Source organism: Neolamprologus multifasciatus, chromosome 20, assembly GCF_963576455.1.
Source record: "Neolamprologus multifasciatus chromosome 20, fNeoMul1.2, whole genome shotgun sequence".
Classification (NCBI taxonomy): Eukaryota; Metazoa; Chordata; class Actinopteri; order Cichliformes; family Cichlidae; genus Neolamprologus; species Neolamprologus multifasciatus.
The window spans coordinates 4,778,770-4,798,775 of NC_140458.1; the positions used below are offsets into that span (position 1 = coordinate 4,778,770).

A 20,006-nucleotide genomic window follows, 5' to 3' on the forward strand; every position below is an offset into this window, starting at 1 on the left:
TCTTTATTGCCCCCTCTGAAAGCCCTCTTCTTGTCGGTGAGGAGGGCGTTGATGTCCTTAGTCACCCACGGTTTGTTATTTGGGTAACAATGAACAGTCTGAGCTGGAACAATGGAGTTGGTGCAGAAAGTTATATAGTCTGTGATACACTCAGTAAGCCCATTGATGTCCTCGGCGTGAGGCTCACAGAGTGTTTCCCAGTCGGTCACCTCGAAACAGCCCTGTAGTTCCGCTAAGGCCTCCTCTGACCACCTCCTAATGCTCTTCGTGGTCACAGGTTCCCTCCTCACAATTGGCACATAGCGTGGGATGAGGTGAATCAGGTTATGATCTGACCTACCAAGTGGGGGGAGGGAGGAGGAGCTGTATGCATCCTTGACATTAGCATACAGTAGGTCTAAAATTTTCTCTCCCCTGGTGGGACAGTCCACATATTGTCTCAATGTTGGTAGTGTATTCTCCAGTGATACATGGTTGAAGTCACCCGAGATCACAATAAAGGCACTCGGGTGCTGAGTCTGTAACCGGGCTATGGCAGAGTGGATAGTGTCACATGCAGCTGTGGGGTTAGCAGAGGGAGGAACATAAACAGCCACCAAGATGACATGAGATAATTTCCTGGGTAAATAATACGGCCTGAGTCCTACGGCACATAGTTCAATGTCCGGGCAACAAATCCTTTCTTTAATTGTTATGTTGGCAGGGTTACACCACCGGTTGTTAACTAAAACAGCAAGCCCACCTCCTTTCCGCTTACCGCTAGCGATGCTGTCCCTGTCCGCCCGAACAGTGTGGAAGCCTTCCACGGAAGCATTCTCATCGGGAATGTTATGGTGCATCCATGATTCAGTGAAACACATCAGGCTACACTCTCGGTATTCCCTCTGACTCCGTACCAGTGCTGAGAGCTCGTCGATTTTATTCGATAACAATCGCACATTTCCCATTACGATAGACGGCAGACATGGTTTATACCTCCTCCTCGCTTCAAGCCTCCGCTGTCTCACCGTCTCCTTCTTTCTTCTCTTCTGTCCTTGACCTCTGCATCCCCGATGTGTTTTTCTCCAAATTTCAGCTGGTACTTCTGCGGGTCTGGCCAGCAAGCCGGCCGGCATCAGGGCGATCAGCTGATCTCTGGAGTAAACAGTCCGTGCATGTAGGAGATGTGCCGCGGTCCCGTTCCTTGATAAAAGCAATAGTTCCACGGCCACCAGAAGAACAAAAACTCTCTCAATCCACATGATTGAGTGAAAGATAATAAACGGGATTTAGGTCCCCTCTTAAAATAGTCAATCATTAAAAAGTAGAATACGACCGACAGGGGCATGTGCTAGGACGTGCTACTGCAAAAGAACAAAAGCAAAGTAAAGAAAGAAAACCCGTTTAAATGTGAGCAATTGGCACACCAAATTTAAATGTGCCATTACACTCAGAGGACCAATATGAATTAAAATATATGTAAATTTTGCATGAAGTACATGACTGATAACTGTTCTCTCCTGAGCTTTTGTTTTTTATAGCACCCACTTGACCACACCATCAGTTTTCCACTGCCAAAGGAGGGTAACTGCAAATGTTTGAGGGAGGAATATCACCGAAAAGTGGGAAAGGTAAGCCCCGATGGGGGTGATAACACCATAAATTTCACTTATGGTCAATTTCCTAAAATTTGACACCAAGCATAAAATTCTCCAAAACAAAACATACCAAACAGGAAGCCAAGGTTGTAACTTTGGCTCACTGAGAGAGAGAAAGAATGTGGATGTTTAGGTTTTATGACTTTGGAGGGGGGCTGAAGCTATAAGAATGTGAGAGACGGTTAGACACGTCCAGATTTTGCCAGACACCCTCCTGTGAAAATCTCCCTTCCTGACGTAATGCTCAAAGTGTTGTATGGAATAAAGAGATTGTTGATTGAGCATTAAACACAGAGTTTTTTTCTTCCTTCAGCCCAGAGATCAAAGAATTGGGATATTTAACAACACAAATAAAAACATATCTTGAGAATCAAACAGTTTCACCTGCTTTTTTTTATTTCATTTTTATATTTTGTGTAATTTATTGTAGATAAAGATAAGAAAATGCAGTAAAGTCACACACGTATGTGCCAGTCACATTCAAAAACACACATGCATCTAGACGGTATACACAATCAAAACACTGTCAGCATGACAAAAAAAAAAAACAGACTCAAAGGACATTACATGGATAACATACAACTCTTGTTATATTCACTGTTTTATTAAGCAAAGTAGTCAGATATTTGTGTTAGTTAAGCCACTTAGCACTCATCTATAAATTATTTAAGCATAAAAATGCTACTAAGTCAAGGGATGAACTGCTGTTGTGTATCTACATAATGATTAACCTAGTGAAGAATCAATTTTAATTGCATCTCTAGGCACTTTGTTACAAGCGGACAGTCACAAAACATATTTGTTCTCATTTATGTCTGTGAAGGTTCTCAGTAATCCAGGTCATTGTAGTCTAAGGAGCTTGGAAAGAAAAGTGTCTGAGTCTGAGAACAAAGAAAAGCATTTGTCCTCATTTAGTTTCAGACATGGACAAAATTGTTGGTACCCTTCAGTCAATGAAAGAAAAACTCACAATGGTAACAGAAATAACTTTAATCTGACAAAAGTAATAATAAATAAAAATTCTATAAATCTTACCCAGTGAAAGTCAGACATTGCTTTTCAACCATGCTTCAACTGAATTATTTAAAAAAAATAAATGCATTAAACAGGCCTGGACAAAAATGATGGTACCCACAACTTAATATTTTGTTGTACAACCTTTTGAGGCAATCACTGCAATCAAACAATTCCTGCAACTGTCAGTGAGACTTCTGCACCTCTCAGCAGGTATTTTGGCCCACTCCTCATGAGCAAACTGCTCCAGTTGTATCTGGTTTGAAGGGCGCCTTTTCAAGACTGCATGTTTCAGTTCCTTCCAAAGATGCTCATTAGGATTGAGGTCAGGGCTCATAGAAGGCCACTTTAAAATAGTCCAATGTTTTCCTCTTAGCCATTTTTGGGTGTTTTTAGCTGTGTGTTTTGGGTCATTGTCCTGTTTTAAGACCCATGACCTGCAACTGAGACCAAGCTTTCTGACACTGGCCAGCACATTTCTGTCTAGAATCCCTTGATAGTCTTGAGATTTCATTGGACCCTGCACAGATTCAAGACTCCCTGTGCCAGATGCGGCAAAGCATCCCCAGAACATAACCAAGCCTCCCCCATGTTTCACAGTTGGGACAGTGTTCTTAAATTTCTGAATAATATGTGCAACTGTAGTTACAGGAACATCTAGCTGCTTGGAGTTGGCCTTATAGCCTTTACCTTTAACATGCATGTCTATGATTTTCTTTCTAATCTCCTGAGACAACTCTTTCCTCTGGTCCATGTTGAGCGTGGTACACACCATGTCACCAAACAACACAGTGACTACCTGGAGTCCTATATATAGGCCCACTGACTGATTACAAGATTGTAGACACCTGTGATGCTGATTAGTGGACACACCTTGGATTAACAAGTCTCTTTGGTCACATTATTTTCCTTCTTTTCTAGGGGTACCATCATTTTTGTCCAGGCCTGTTTCATGCATTTATTTTTTAAATAATTCAGTTGAAGCATGGTTGAAAAGCAATGTCTGACTTTCATTGGTTAAGATTTATAGAATTTTTATTTATTATTACTTTTGTCAAGTTATTTCTGTGATCTGTGAGTTTTTCTTTCATTGACCGAAGGGTACCAACAATTTTGTCCATGCCTGTAGGTGAATGTACAAAAAATGCCAATGATGGCACAGTTTGACAGACATAAAATAGTAATTTTGTAGCAACGAGGTGATTCCTAAAAACTTATTAGCTGTAACATGCCACTTTTCTTAAAAAACTATGAAAAATTACATGTTTCAACAAAAAAAGAGGAGGCAGGGTGGAAGGGTGGCTGTCGAGAAGCCATTCCTAAGGAAGGGAAACTACTTGGGAAGGCTTAGGCAGTTTACAGGTCAGGAAAGAGGTACAACAGTGAGTGCCTACAGCCATCTGTAAAACACAGTAGAGGTGGAGATTAAGCCTACTTAAAGAGAAAGCCTGCTTAAGAGGCTGTGCTGAAGAAAGCTTCATGTGTATTGAGGGTGAAAAATCTTTTTTTTAGGCTATAAGATATCATTGCTTTCAGCATGTCAGACTAATTTTCTTTAATGATATTATTGTATGATTAGCATTAAGCATTTACAAGAATAAAGTATAATCAGTAAGCTCTGTATTTTGTCTTTTTTTGGCAAATGAATTATACTCTCAATAAGAATGAAGGGTGATAGAGAGAGTCTACCACTGACCTTTCTTATGTTGTGTGTTGAGGTGCAGGTATGCCATATACTGTATAAATCTGTGCTAAAATCCAACAAGCCTACACAGAACTGTGCTGCAGTGGACTCAAGATGGTGTAGGGATTTTAATGGGTTGTTTCGTATGCACATACTAGCGTTTATTCTAAAAGAAAGAAAAACAACTAAACAATTAATTATTATTTTTCAAAAAATATGCTCTGCAGACTAAACTCAATTAATGAGAAGAGAGCCGTAACCTTAAATTCAGTAGTCTCTGTGTCATTAAAAACCGATGATGTGGATGGGGAACTAATACGATTCAATGAAAAGTGAGCAAGTGAGCAGGAAGTAACCTGAAATGAGTAAATCTCACCTGAGATGTAAACTTCATCTCAAGATTAATTTATGTAAATAGCAACAGTAAAAGCAGCAGGTACAGAAGGGCTTAGAAAGAAAAACTATTTAATGCAATAACACTTGTAGGTAAAACTGTAACATAGATCAAACATAGTATTTCCATGTTGGTAAGATAAACTCTCCAGCTGCTAAAATTTACCATCACATATGACACCGGCGTCTTTGTTGTGGCTGCAGTCGTGAGATCCAAACCCTGAGTGGCGACACTCAGAGAGCTTGGATTCCCTGCCTGAGCATGCAATATTATCCATCCATATGGGCCCTGTGCCCTGTCCAAATCGTGCATTAGTTGGTGCAGAGAGGACCCCACCACAGCCCAGCTGCCTACATACCACCTGAGCATCCTCCAGGCCCCAAGAATCATCACACACTGTCCCCCACTGGCCTCTGTGGAAGATCTCCACCCTGCCAGAGCAGGAGCCATGCCCTCCATTAACCAAGCGAACATTCCCTTGAGTTTCTGTGTTAAAATGAAATGCAAGAAAACAATGATAATTTTAGAATGAGTCACTATAAACTGCAGATTAACATTGCAAATTACCCAATTTAAACTCCACATTCCTTCAACTTTAAATGTTTAACAAAATTGAAGCATTCAATGTCAAAGAGCCTGGAGGTAAAATATTGTAGTGTAAAGTGAATATAATTGTGTAATAGAATTTGTCACTGAAAACCTCTCAGTCAAGATTGTATCGGGGACAAACAGTGAAACAGGTGGAAACCTGAGTGCATCCTACTTCTCAAATTTACCTTCACAAATGACACTGGCGTCTTTACTGTGGCTGCAGTTGTGAGATCCAAACCCTGAGTGGCGACACTCAAACAGGTTGGATTCCCGGCCTGTGCATATCACATCATCCATCCAGATGGGCCCTGTGCCTTGTCCAAATGGTGCATTAGTTGGCATGGAGAGGACCCTACCACAGCCCAGCTGCCTACATACCACCTGAGCATCCTCCAGGCCCCAAGAATCATCACACACTGTCCCCCACTGGCCTCTGTGGAAGATCTCCACCCTGCCAGAGCAGGAGCCGTAACCCCTGTTTACCAGGCGGACCACCCCCTTTACTCCTGTGTTGTTATCCACTGCTGTTGAACCAGTGACATCTACCGGGGTGGATGGAGAGGTCTGTGGTATTGAAGCAGGTGTGGAATAAGGAGATCCAGATCCTGTTTATAATGGAAGAAGAAATACAAATCAATTATAATAGTGCGCTGATGCTGAAGGAATTTTGTCAAAAACAGTTTGAGAACAAGATTGAAAAATTAACTTCTTAGCGTGTATTCATATTTAAAATGTATCAATTCAGAGACAAATTTGAGATTACACATTTGAATTTTAACAGTTGAGTTAAGCTAACAGATCATCTGCAGAGGAATGGTTTATTTGAAGAGTTTCAGTCAGGTTTCAGAGTTCATCACAGCACAGAAACAGCTTTAGTGAAGGTTACAAATGATCTTCTTATGGCCTCTGACAGTGGACTCATCTCTGTGCTTGTCCTGCTAGACCTTAGTGCAGCATTCAATACTGTTGACCATAATATCCTATTAGAGCGATTAGAACATGCTGTAGGTATTACATGTACTGTGCTGCAGTGGTTTGTATCATATCTATCTAATAGACTCCAATTTGTGCATGTAAATGGAGAGTCCTCTTCACACACTGAGGTTAATTATGGAGTTCCACAGGGTTCAGTGCTAGGACCAATTCTGTTTACATTATACATGCTTCCCTTAGGCAGCATCATTAGAAGACATAGCATACATTTTCACTGCTATGCAGATGACACCCAGCTCTATCTGTCCATGAAGCCAGATAACACACACCAATGAGTTAAACTGCAGGAATGTCTTAAAGACATAAAGACTTGGATGGCCGCTAACTTTCTGCTTCTTAATTCAGATAAAACTGAGGTTATTTTACTCGGCGCTGAAAAGCTTAGAAATATGGTATCTAACCAGATTCTTACTCTGGATGGCATTACCTTGGCCTCCAGTAACACTGTGAGGAACCTTGGAGTCATTTTTGACCAGGACATGTCCTTCAACGCACATATTAAACAAATATGTAAGACTGCGTTCTTCCATTTGCGCAACATCTCTAAAATTAGAAATATCCTGTCTCAAAGTGACGCTGAAAAACTAGTTCATGCATTTATTACTTCCAGGCTGGACTACTGCAATTCATTATTATCAGGATGTCCAAAAAACTCACTGAAAAGCCTTCAGTTAATCCAAAATGCTGCAGCAAGAGTACTGACAGGGACTAGAAAGAGAGAGCATATTTCTCCTGTTTTGGCTTCCCTTCATTGGCTTCCTGTTAAATCCAGAATTGAATTCAAAATCCTGCTCCTCACATACAAGGTCTTAAATAATCAGGCCCCATCTTATCTTAATGACCTTGTAGTACCATATCACCCCATTAGAGCACTTCGCTCCCGCTCTGCAGGCCTACTTGTTGTTCCTAGAGTATTTAAAAGTAGAATGGGAGGCAGAGCCTTCAGTTTTCAGGCCCCTCTTCTGTGGAACCAGCTTCCAGTTTGGATTCGGGAGACAGACACTATCTCTACTTTTAAGATTAGGCTTAAAACTTTCCTTTTTGCTAAAGCATATAGTTAGGGCTGGACCAGGTGACCCTGAATCCTCCCTTAGTTATGCTGCAATAGACGTAGGCTGCCGGGGGATTCCCATGATGCATTGAGTTTTTCCTTTCCAGTCACCTTTCTCACTCACTATGTATTAATAGACTTCTCTGCATTGAATCATATCTGTTATTGACCTCTGTCTCTCTTCCACAGCATGTCTTTTATCCTGTCTTCCTTCTCTCACCCCAACCGGTCGCAGCAGATGGCCCCGCCCCTCCCTGAGCCTGGTTCTTCCGGAGGTTTCTTCCTGTTAAAAGGAAGTTTTTCCATCCCACTGTCGCCAAAGTGCTTGCTCATAGGGGGTCATATAATTGTTGGGTTTTTCTCTGTATCTATGAAGCGCCTTGAGGCGACTTTTGTTGTGATTTGGCGCTATATAAATAAAAATGAATTGAATTGAAAAATTGAATTGAATTGAGTTTTAACAGTTTTATGTTCTATTGCGAATTAACGACATTTGTCGTACTGCCACAGAGAAACCCTCCCAACAAAACCTCAAAAAGTCTTTAGATGAAACGAATGAAAGATTATCTTGATCTTATTAAATATTCACCATGAATGTGTTAATGGAAGAGGCAATAATGGAAACATCAGTATAATATCAACTTAAATAAAACAGAAGTTTTACTTGTTGGTACAGCCTCTATCTTAACCAAATCCCACACTTTTTCCATTAACATTGAAAATTCTGCCACCCTTCCCTCCCCTTGGGTTCAGAGTTTGGGTGTCATAATTGATAATAGTCTTTCATTCCAGTCTCACATTAATTACATAACCCGGTCTGCATACTTCCACTTAGGTAATATTAACCGACTCCGTCCCTTCCTTACTCCCCATGCTGCCTCCATCCTTGTCCATAGTCTTATTACGTCACGCATTGATTACTGCAATTCCCTCTTATTTGATCTCTCTAAAAGGTCCCTTCATAAACTCCAACTTCTTCAAAACTCTGCAGCTCGGGTCATAACTCGTACTCCATCAAGAGCTGATATTACCCCAGTTCTTCAGCAGCTTCACTGGTTGCCCGTAGAAGCCAGGATAAACTTTAAAATCTTACTTCTCACATACAAGTGTATCCATAAATCTGCTCCTTCCTATTTGTGTGACCTGCTTCATATCACCACTGTTTCCCGCACTCTCAGATCCTCATCTGCTATTCATCTTACTGCTCCGTCTGCACATCTTATCGCTATGGGGAACAGAGCCTTCAGTCGCTCTGCTCCTCGGCTCGGGAACTCTCTTCCTCCAGCCATAAGAAATGTAGACTGTCTTCCCGTATTCAAGCAACAGCTCAAAACACATCTGTTCAAACTGGCTTATTCGCTTTAGTGCTGATTTTATCTGTTGTCAAGTTCTGTTTTGCAATTTTAGCTTATTTTATGTATTTTATCACTATTACTCCTTTTGTTAATTTTGTTCTTTTGTAAGGTGACCTTGAGTTTTTGTAAGGCGCCCTCAAATAAAATGTAAAATGTAGTAGTTCAATTATTAATAGTGGACAGCCTGCTGGGCCTAGGTTATTGCTCAAAGAAGCATTTTTTTGTTTTTCATTAAGAACTGATGGCTCCAAATTTCATGACTGTAACTAAAATGCAGTGATTGGGTTGTTTCACTGAAATATTTCATGAGGGCCAACAAAATCATGGAAGATTCAACCAAGTTTTATGAATATTCAAGTTTTTCTTCTCCCTTAACAATAACTCCGTATTTCGTGGTGAACTGTCTGCCACCAGAGGAGATCATTATATAACCACACGCATAGTTTTTGCATTCGGGGGAAATCAACGTCATTTTTCTGACCACATTTGACATGGATGTAGTCAGCTTCTGAGGAGGAATAGGCCAAATATATAACATGGCCTTACATCTAGGTGGCGCTCTAACGACTGATAAATATTGATGTTTAATGACAAAATATTTGATATAACAAAACCTGTGGCTAGCAGACTTTAATGTCAATCAAACATACAAGATTTCTATTATTGTACAATAAACCTTGAACCACAGACACAGATTTAAAAAATGGGACCTCAGTGTGTCCACCTTCTGGAATTTACCTTCACATATGACACCGACATCTTCACTGTGGCCGCAGTTGTGAGATCCAAACCCTGAGTGGCGACACTCGGAGAGCTTGGATTCCCTGCCTGTGCATGACACATCATCCATCCAGATGGGACCTGTGCCTGCACCAAATTGTGCATTAGTTGATGCTGAGAGGACCCTACCACAGCCCAGCTGCCTACATACCACCTGAGCATCCTCCAGGCCCCAAGAATCATCACACACTGTCCCCCACTGGCCTCTGTGGAAGATCTCCACCCTGCCAGAGCAGGAGCCGTAACCCCTATTTACCAGGCGGACCACCCCCTTTACTCCTGTGTTGTTATCCACTGCTGTTGAACCAGTGACATCTACCGGGGTGGATGGAGAGGTCTGTGGTATTGAAGCAGGTGTGGAATAAGGAGATCCAGATCCTGTTCATAATTGAAGAAGAAATACAAATCAATTATAATAGTGCGCTGATGCTGAAGGAATTTTGTCAAAAACAGTTTGAGAACAAGATTTAAAAATTAACTTCTTAGCGTGTATTCATATTTAAAATGTATCAATTCAGAGACAAATTTGAGATTACACATTTGAATTTTAACAGTTGAGTTTTAACAGTTTTATGTTCTATTGCGAATTAACGACATTTGTCGTACTACCACAGAGAAACCCTCCCAACAAAAACTCAAAAAGTCTTTAGATGAAACGAATCAAAGATTATCTTGATCTTATTAAATATTCAGCAGGAATTTGTTAATGGAAGAGGCAATAATGGAACCAGCAGTATAATATCAAATTAAATTAAAAATGGTAGACATCCTCTTTGGCCTAGGTGATTGCCCAAAGAAGCATTTTTTTGTTTTTCAATAATAAGTTATTGACCAAGTTGAAAATTCCATGAAGTTATGAATATCATGAATATTCAAGTTTTCCTTCTCCCATAAAAATAGCTTCATATTTCGTGGTGAATTGTCTGCCACAGGAGGACATCATTATATGAATACCCATAATTTTTGCATTCAGGGAAAATCGATGTCTTTTTCTGACCACATTTGAGATGGATGTAGTCAGCTTCTGAGGAGGAGTGTGGCAAAGTATATAACATGATATGTTATTATTGTTGTTATGTTATTGTATAATAATTCTTGCAGCATGGACACAGAGGAAAACAGTGGGACCTCAGTGTGTCCACCTTCTGGAATTTACCTTCACATATGACACTGGCGTCTTCATGGTGGCCGCAGTTGTGAGATCCAAACCCTGAGTGGCGACACTCAAACAGGTTGGATTCCCGGCCTGTGCATCTCACATCATCCATCCAGATGGGCCCTGTGCCTTGTCCAAATTGTGCACTAGTTGATGCTGAGAGGACCCTACCACAGCCCAGCTGCCTACATACCACCTGAGCATCCCTCAGGCCCCAATAATCATCACACACTGTCCCCCACTGGCCTCTGTGGAAGATCTCCACCCTGCCAGAGCAGGAGTCGTAACCCCTATTTACCAGGCGGACCACCTCCTTTACTCCTGTGTTGTTATCCACTGCTGTTGAACCAGTGACATCTACCGGGGTGGATGGAGAGGTCTGTGGTATTGAAGCAGGTGTGGAATAAGGAGATCCAGATTCTGTTTATAATTGAAGAAGAAATACAAATCAATTATAATAGTGCGCTGATGCTGAAGGAATTTTGTCAAAAACAGTTTGAGAACAAGATTGAAAAATTAACTTCTTAGCGTGTATTCATATTTAAAATGTATCAATTCAGAGACAAATTTGAGATTACACATTTGAATTTTAACAGTTGAGTTTTAACAGTTTTATGTTCTATTGCGAATTAAAGACATTTGTCGTACTGCCACAGAGAAACCCTCCCAACAAAAACTCAAAAAGTCTTTAGATGAAACGAATGAAAGATTATCTTGATCTTATTAAATATTCACCATGAATGTGTTAATGGAAGAGGCAATAATGGAAACATCAGTATAATATCAACTTAAATAAAACAGAAGTTTTACTTGTTGGTACAGCCTCTATCTTAACCAAATCCCACACTTTTTCCATTAACATTGAAAAATCTGCCACCCTTCCCTCCCCTTGGGTTCAGAGTTTGGGTGTCATAATTGATAATAGTCTTTCATTCCAGTCTCACATTAATTACATAACCCGGTCTGCATACTTCCACTTAGGTAATATTAACCGACTCCGTCCCTTCCTTACTCCCCATGCTGCCTCCATCCTTGTCCATAGTCTTATTACGTCACGCATTGATTACTGCAATTCCCTCTTATTTGGTCTCCCTAAAAGGTCCCTTCATAAACTCCAACTTCTTCAAAACTCTGCAGCTCGGGTCATAACTCGTACTCCGTCAAGAGCTGATATTACCCCAGTTCTTCAGCAGCTTCACTGGTTGCCCGTAGAAGCCAGGATAAACTTTAAAATCTTACTTCTCACATACAAGTGTATCCATAAATCTGCTCCTTCCTATTTGTGTGACCTGCTTCATATCACCACTGTTTCCCGCACTCTCAGATCCTCATCTGCTATTCATCTTACTGCTCCGTCTGCACATCTTATCGCTATGGGGAACAGAGCCTTCAGTCGCTCTGCTCCTCGGCTCGGGAACTCTCTTCCTCCAGCCATAAGAAATGTAGACTGTCTTCCCGTATTCAAGTCACAGCTCAAAACACATCTGTTCAAACTGGCTTATTTGCTTTAGTGCTGATTTTATCTGTTGTCAAGTTCTGTTTTGCAATTTTAGCTTATTTTATGTATTTTATCACTATTGCTCCTTTTGTTAATTTTGTTCTTTTGTAAGGCGACCTTGAGTTTTTGTAAGGCGCCCTCAAATAAAATGTAAAATGTAGTAGTTCAATTAATAATAGTGGACAGCCTGCTGGGCCTAGGTTATTGTCCAAAGAAGCATTTTTTTGTTTTTCATTAATAACTGATGGCTCCAAATTTCATGACTGTAACTAAAATGCAGTGATTGGGTTGTTTCACTGAAATATTTCATGAGGGCCAACAAAATCATGGAAGATTCAACCAAGTTTTATGAATATTCAAGTTTTCCTTCTTCCTTAACAATAACTCCGTATTTCGTGGTGAACTGTCTGCCACCAGAGGACATCATTATATAACCACACGCATAGTTTTTGCATTCGGGGGAAATCAACGTCATTTTTCTGACCACATTTGAGATGGATGTAGTTAAACAACTCCTCCTCCGTGAATTGCAACCTTATCGTGGTGGTGGGGTTTGTGTGTCCCAGGGATCCCAGGGGCTATATTGTCTGGGGGCTTTTGCCCCCTGGTAGGGTCTCCCATGGCAAATTGGTCCTGGGTGAGGGACCAGACAACGAGCGATTCAGAAGACCCTTATGGAAAAAACACCGAGGGAACAGTTTACCCTGCCCGGGATAGGGTTACCGGGGCCCCGCCCTGGAGCCAGGCCCGGGGAGGGTGCCCGAGGGCGAGCGTCTGGTGGCCGGGCCTTAGTCCATGGGGCCCGGCCGGGCACAGCCCGAAGAGGAGACATGGGCCCATCCTCCCGCAGGCCCACCACCCGCAGGAGGTGCCATAGGGGTCGGGTGCATTGTGTGCCGGGTGGCGGCCAGGAGCGGAGGCCCTGGCGGACTGTCCCCCGGCTGCCAAGACTGGCAATAGGGACATGGAATGTCACCTCTCTGGTGGGGAAGAAGCCTGAGTTAGTGCGTGAGGTTGAGAGGTACCGGCTAGATATAGTCGGGCTCACCTCTACGCATGGCTTGGGCTCTGGAACCAGTCTCCTGGAGAGGGGCTGGACTCTGTCTCAGTCTGGAGTTGCCCCTGGTGAGAGGCGGCGGGCTGGGGTGGGTATTCTAATATCCCCTCGGCTTGCTGCCAGTACGTTGGGGTTTTTCCCGGTGGACGAGAGGGTTTGTTCCCTGCGCCTTAGGGTCGGGGAATGGGTCCTGACTGTCATCTGCGCTTATGCACCGAGTGGCAGTTCGGAGTACCCAGCCTTCTTAGAGTCCCTGGGGGGGGGTGCTGGAAGGTGCTCCACCTGGAGACTCTGTTGTCCTGCTGGGAGACTTCAATGCTCACGTGGGTAACGACAGCGAGACCTGGAGGGGCGTGATTGGTAGGAACGGCCTCCCTGATCTGAACCCGAGCGGTGCTTTGTTATTGGACTTTTGTGCTAATCACAGTTTGGCCATAACGAACACCTTGTTCGAACATAAGAGTGTCCATAAGTGCACGTGGCACCAGGACGCTCTAGGCCTTAGGTCGATGATCGATTTTGTAATCGTATCACCAGACCTGCGACCATATGTTCTGGACACTCGGGTAAAGAGAGGGGCTGAGCTGTCAACTGATCACCACCTGGTGGTGAGTTGGATCAGGTGGCGGGGGAGGACGCTGGACAGACCTGGTGCACCTAAACGCGTAGTGAGGGTGTGCTGGGAACGACTAGCAGAGGCCCCAGTCCGCGAGATCTTCAACGCACACCTCCGGCAGACCTTCAACAGCATTCCGAGGGAGGCGGGGGACATTGAGCCCGAATGGACCATGTTTAGCGCCTCCATTGCCGAAGCTGCTGCATTGAGCTGCGGCCGCAAGGTGGTTGGTGCCTGCCGTGGTGGTAATTCCCGAACCAAATGGTGGACACCAGAGGTGAAGGGAGCCACCAGGCTGAAGAAGGAGTCCTATCGGGCTTGGTTAGCCTGTGGGACTCCGGAGGCAGCCGACAGGTATCGACAGGCCAAGCGGAATGCGGCCCGGGCAGTGGCTGAAGCAAAAACTCGGGTGTGGGAGGAGTTCGGAGAGGCCATGGAAAAAGACTTCCGGACTGCCTCGGAGAGGTTCTGGCAAACTGTCAGGCGTCTCAGGAGGGGAAAGCGGTGCTCTACCTGCACTGTGTATACTGCTGGCGGAGCGCTGCTGACGTCGACTGAGAAAATTGTCAGGTGGTGGAAGGAATACTTCGAGGACCTCCTTAATCCCACTGTCTTCCGAGGAGGAAGCAGAGTCTGGGGATGAGGGGAATGACCCGCCAATTTCCGGGGGCGAGGTCACTGAGGCAGTTAAACAACTCCTTGGTGGCAGAGCCCCTGGTGTTGATGAGGTCCGCCCCGAGTTCCTGAAGGCTCTGGACGTTGTAGGGCTGTACTGGTTGACACGCCTCTGCAATGTTGCGTGGAGATCAGGGGCAGTACCTGTGGATTGGCAGACCGGGGTGGTGGTCCCCATCTTTAAGAAGGGGGACCGGAGGGTGTGTTCCAACTACAGGGGGATCACACTCCTCAGCCTCCCCGGGAAAGTCTATGCCAGGGTGCTGGAAAGGAGAGTTCGTCCGCTAGTCGAACCTCGGATGCAGGAGGAACAATGCGGTTTTCGTCCTGGTCGCGGAACACTGGACCAGCTCTTCATCCTGCTCAAAGAAGTTCTGCCATTGATTAATTCTTCGATCTTATATATGATCAACCTATCTCTAATAATCGGCTATGTACCACAGGCCTTCAAGGTGGCTGCAGTTAAACCTTTACTCAAAAGCCATCTCTAGACCCAGCAGTCTTAGCTAATTATAGGCCAATCTCCAACCTTCCTTTCATATCAAAAATCCTTGAAAGAGTAGTTGTCAAACAGCTAACAGGTCATCTGCAGAGGAATGGTTTATTTGAAGAGTTTCAGTCAGGTTTCAGAGTTCATCACAGCACAGAAACAGCTTTAGTGAAGGTTACAAATGATCTTCTTATGGCCTCTGACAGTGGACTCATCTCTGTGCTTGTCCTTCTTGACCTTAGTGCAGCATTCGATACTGTTGACCATAATATTCTATTAGAGCGATTAGAACATGCTGTAGGTATTACAGGTACTGCACTGCAGTGGTTTGTATCATATCTATCTAATAGACTCCAATTTGTGCATGTAAATGGAGAGTCCTCTTCACACACTGAGGTTAATTATGGAGTTCCACAGGGTTCAGTGCTAGGACCAATTCTGTTTACATTATACATGCTTCCCCTAGGCAGCATCATTAGAAGACATAGCATACATTTTCACTGCTATGCAGATGACACCCAGCTCTATCTGTCCATGAAGCCAGATAACACACACCAATTAGTTAAACTGCAGGAATGTCTTAAAGACATAAAGACTTGGATGGCCACTAACTTTCTGCTTCTCAACTCAGATAAAACTGAGGTCATTGTACTCGGCGCTGAAAAGCTTAGAAATATGGTATCTAACCAGATTCTTACTCTGGATGGCATTACCTTGGCCTCCAGTAACACTGTGAGGAACCTTGGAGTCATTTTTGACCAGGATATGTCCTTCAACGCACATATTAAACAAATATGTAAGACTGCGTTCTTCCATTTGCGCAACATCTCTAAAATTAGAAATATCCTGTCTCAGAGTGACGCTGAAAAACTAGTTCATGCATTTATTACTTCCAGGCTGGACTACTGCAATTCATTATTATCAGGATGTCCAAAAACTCACTGAAAAGCCTTCAGTTAATCCAAAATGCTGCAGCAAGAGTACTGACAGGGACTAGAAAGAGAGAGCATATTTCTCCTGTTTTGGCTTCCCTTCATTGGCTTCCTGTTAAATCCAGAATTGAATTCAAAATCCTGCTCCTCACATACAAGGTCTTAAATAATCAGGCCCCATCTTATCTTAATGACCTTGTAGTACCATATCACCCTATTAGAGCACTTCGCTCTCGCTCTGCAGGCCTACTTGTTGTTCCTAGATTATTTAAAAGTAGAATGGGAGGGAGAGCCTTCAGTTTTCAGGCCCCTCTTCTGTGGAACCAGCTTCCAGTTTGGATTCGGGAGACAGACACTATCTCTACTTTTAAGATTAGGCTTAAAACTTTCCTTTTTGCTAAAGCATATAGTTAGGGCTGGACCAGGTGACCCTGAATCCTCCCTTAGTTATGCTGCAATAGATGTAGGCTGCCGGGGGATTCCCATGATGCATTGAGTTTTTCCTTTCCAGTCACCTTTCTCACTCACTATGTATTAACAGACCTCTCTGTATTGATTCGTATCTGTTATTAATCTCTGTCTCTCTTCCACAGCATGTCTTTATCCTGTCTTCCTTCTCTCACCCCAACCGGTCGCAGCAGATGGCCGCCCCTCCCTGAGCCTGGTTCTGCCGGAGGTTTCTTCCTGTTAAAGGGAGTTTTTCCTTCCCACTGTCGCCAAAGTGCTTGCTCATAGGGGGTCATATGATTGTTGGGCTTTTCTCTGTATCTATGAAGCGCCTTGAGGCGACATTTGTTGTGATTTGGCGCTATATAAATAAAATTGAATTGAATTGAATTGAATTGAGGATACTTGAGGGTGCATGGGAGTTTGCCCAACCATTCTACATGTGTTTTGTGGACTTGGAGAAGGCATTCGACAGTGTCCCTTGGGGTGTCCTGTGGGAGGTGTTGCGGGAGTATGGGGTGTCTGGCCCATTGCTACGGGCCATTCGATCCCTATACAACCGTTGCAAGAGCTTGGTTCGCATTGCCGGCAATAAGTCGGACTCGTTCCCAGTTGGTGATGGGCTCCGCCAGGGCTGTCCTTTGTCACCGGTTCTGTTCATAATTTTTATGGACAGGATTTCTAGGCGCAGCCAAGTGGCGGAGGGCTTTCGCTTTGGTGGCCTCAGAATCTCATCTCTGATCTTTGCGGATGATGTGGTTCTGTTGGCTTCATCGGGTGAGGGCCTCCAGCTGGCACTGGAGCGGTTCACAGCCGAGTGTGAAGCAGCGGGAATGAGGATCAGCACCTCCAAATCTGAGGCCATGGTTCTCAGCCGAAAAAGGGTGGAGTGCCCACTCCGGGTCGAGGATGAGTTCCTGCCCCAAGTGGAGGAGTTCAAGTATCTCGGGGTCTTGTTCGCGAGTGATGGGAGAAGGGAGCCGGAGATCGACAGACGGATTGGGGACTGCAGCTGCAGTAATGCAGACGCTGCACCGGTCCATCGTGGTGAAGAGGGAGCTGAGTGTAAAAGCGAAGCTCTCAATTTACCGGTCGATCTATGTTCCTACCCTCACCTATGGCCACGAGCTGTGGGTAGTGACCGAAAGGACGAGATCACGGATACAAGCGGCGGAAAAGAGCTTCCTCCGAAGGGTGGCTGGCCTCTCCCTTAGAGATAGGGTGAGAAGTTCGGCCATCCGGGAGGGGCTCAGAGTAGAGCCGCTGCTGCTCCACATCGAAAGGAGCCAGCTGAGGTGGTTTGGGCATCTGACAAGGATGCCCCCTGGGCGCCTCCTGGGTGAGGTGTTCCAGGCATGTCCCACCGGGAGGAGGCCCCGGGGTAGACCCAGGACACGCTGGAGAGATTATATCTCTTGGCTGGCCTGGGAACGCCTTGGTGGCAAAGTATATAACATGGCCTTACATCTAGGTGGCGCTCTAACGATCGATAAATATTGATGTTTAATGACAAAATATTTGATAAAACAAAACATGTGGCTAACAGACTTGAATGTCAATCAAACATACAACATTTCTATTATTGTATAATAAACCTTGAACCACGGACACAGATTTAAAAAATGGGACCTCAGTGTGTCCACCTTCTGGAATTTACCTTCACATATGACACCGACATCTTCACTGTGTCTGCAGTTGTGAGATCCAAACCCTGAGTGGCGACACTCAAACAGGTTGGATTCCCGGCCTGTGCATGACACATCATCCATCCAGATGGGCCCTGTGCCTGCACCAAATTGTGCATTAGTTGATGCTGAGAGGACCCTACCACAGCCCAGCTGCCTACATACCACCTGAGCATCCTCCAGGTCCCAAGAATCATCACACACTGTCCCCCACTGGCCTCTGTAGAAGATCTCCACCCTGCCAGAGCAGGAGCCGTAACCCCTATTTACCAGGCGGACCACCCCCTTTACTCCTGTGTTGTTATCCACTGCTGTTGAACCAGTGACATCTACCGGGGTGGATGGAGAGGTCTGTGGTATTGAAGCAGGTGTGGAATAAGGAGATCCAGATCCTGTTTATAATTGAAGAAGAAATACAAATCAATTATAATAGTGCGCTGATGCTGAAGGAATTTTGTCAAAAACAGTTTGAGAACAAGATTGAAAAATTAACTTCTTAGCGTGTATTCATATTTAAAATGTATCAATTCAGAGACAAATTTGAGATTACACATTTGAATTTTAACAGTTGAGTTTTAACAGTTTTATGTTCTATTGCGAATTAACGACATTTGTCGTACTGCCACAGAGAAACCCTCCCAACAAAAACTCAAAAGGACTTTAAATGAAACGAATCAAAGATTATCTTGATCTTATTAAATATTCAGCAGGAATTTGTTAATGGAAGAGGCAATAATGGAACCAGCAGTATAATATCAAATTAAATTAAAAATGGTAGACATCCTCTTTGGCCTAGGTGATTGCCCAAAGAAGCATTTTTTTTGTTTTTCAATAATAAGTTATTGACCAACTTGAAAATTCCATGAAGTTATGAATATCATGAATATTCAAGTTTTCCTTCTCCCATAAAAATAGCTTCATATTTCGTGGTGAATTGTCTGCCACAGGAGGACATCATTATATGAATACCCATAATTTTTGCATTCAGGGAAAATCGAGGTCTTTTTCTGACCACATTTGAGATGGATGTAGTCAGCTTCTGAGGAGGAGTGTGGCAAAGTATATAACATGATATGTTATTATTGTTGTTATGTTATTGTATAATAATTCTTGCAGCATGGACACAGAGGAAAACAGTGGGACCTCAGTGTGTCCACCTTCTGGAATTTACCTTCACATATGACACCGGCGTCTTCATGGTGGCCGCAGTTGTGAGATCCAAACCCTGAGTGGTGACACTCAAACAGGTTGGATTCCCGGCCTGTGCATGACACATCATCCATCCAGATGGGCCCTGTGCCTGCACCAAATTGTGCATTAGTTGATGCTGAGAGGACCCCACCACAGCCCAGCTGCCTACATACCACCTGAGCATCCTCCAGGTCCCAAGAATCATCACACACTGTCCCCCACTTGCCTATGTGGAAGATCTCCACCCTGCCAGAGCAGGAGCCGCAACCCCTATTTACCAGGCGGACCACCCCCTTTACTCCTGTGTTGTTATCCACTGCTGTTGAACCAGTTGGCATCTACCGGGGTGGATGGAGAGGTCTGTGGTATTGAAGCAGGTGTGGAATAAGGAGATCCAGATTCTGTTTATAATTGAAGAAGAAATACAAATCAATTATAATAGTGCACTGATGCTGAAGGAATTTTGTCAAAAACAGTTTGAGAACAAGATTGAAAAATTAACTTGTTACCGTGTATTCATGTTTAAAATGTATCAATTCAGAGACAAATTTGAGATTACACATTTGAATTTTAACAGTTGAGTTTTAACAGTTTTATGTTCTATTGCGAATTAACGACATTTGTCGTACTGCCACAGAGAAACCCTCCAAACAACAACTCAAAAAGTCTTTAGATGAAACGAATCAAAGATTATCTTGATCTTATTAAATATTCAGCAGGAATTTGTTAATGGAAGAGGCAATAATGGAACCAGCAGTAT

General features: G+C 43.6%; 1 protein-coding gene across 1 annotated transcript in view; it reads right to left on the reverse strand.

The window, feature by feature from the left end:
* Positions 1–2,074: 2,074 nt before the first annotated feature.
* The window catches only part of LOC146494164 (scavenger receptor cysteine-rich domain-containing protein DMBT1-like), a 34,461-nt gene continuing 16,529 nt past the window's right edge, over positions 2,075–20,006 (reverse strand). Inside the window, exons 10-15 of the mRNA XM_085145998.1 lie at positions 19,227–19,547; positions 18,028–18,447; positions 10,656–11,075; positions 9,458–9,877; positions 5,506–5,925; positions 2,075–5,215 (exon numbers count right to left, since the gene is read on the reverse strand). Of these exons, the coding sequence (XP_085002124.1) occupies positions 4,884–5,215; positions 5,506–5,925; positions 9,458–9,877; positions 10,656–11,075; positions 18,028–18,447; positions 19,227–19,547 (2,333 nt within the window). The 3' untranslated portion in view covers positions 2,075–4,883. The remainder of the gene's footprint in view (positions 5,216–5,505; positions 5,926–9,457; positions 9,878–10,655; positions 11,076–18,027; positions 18,448–19,226; positions 19,548–20,006) is intronic.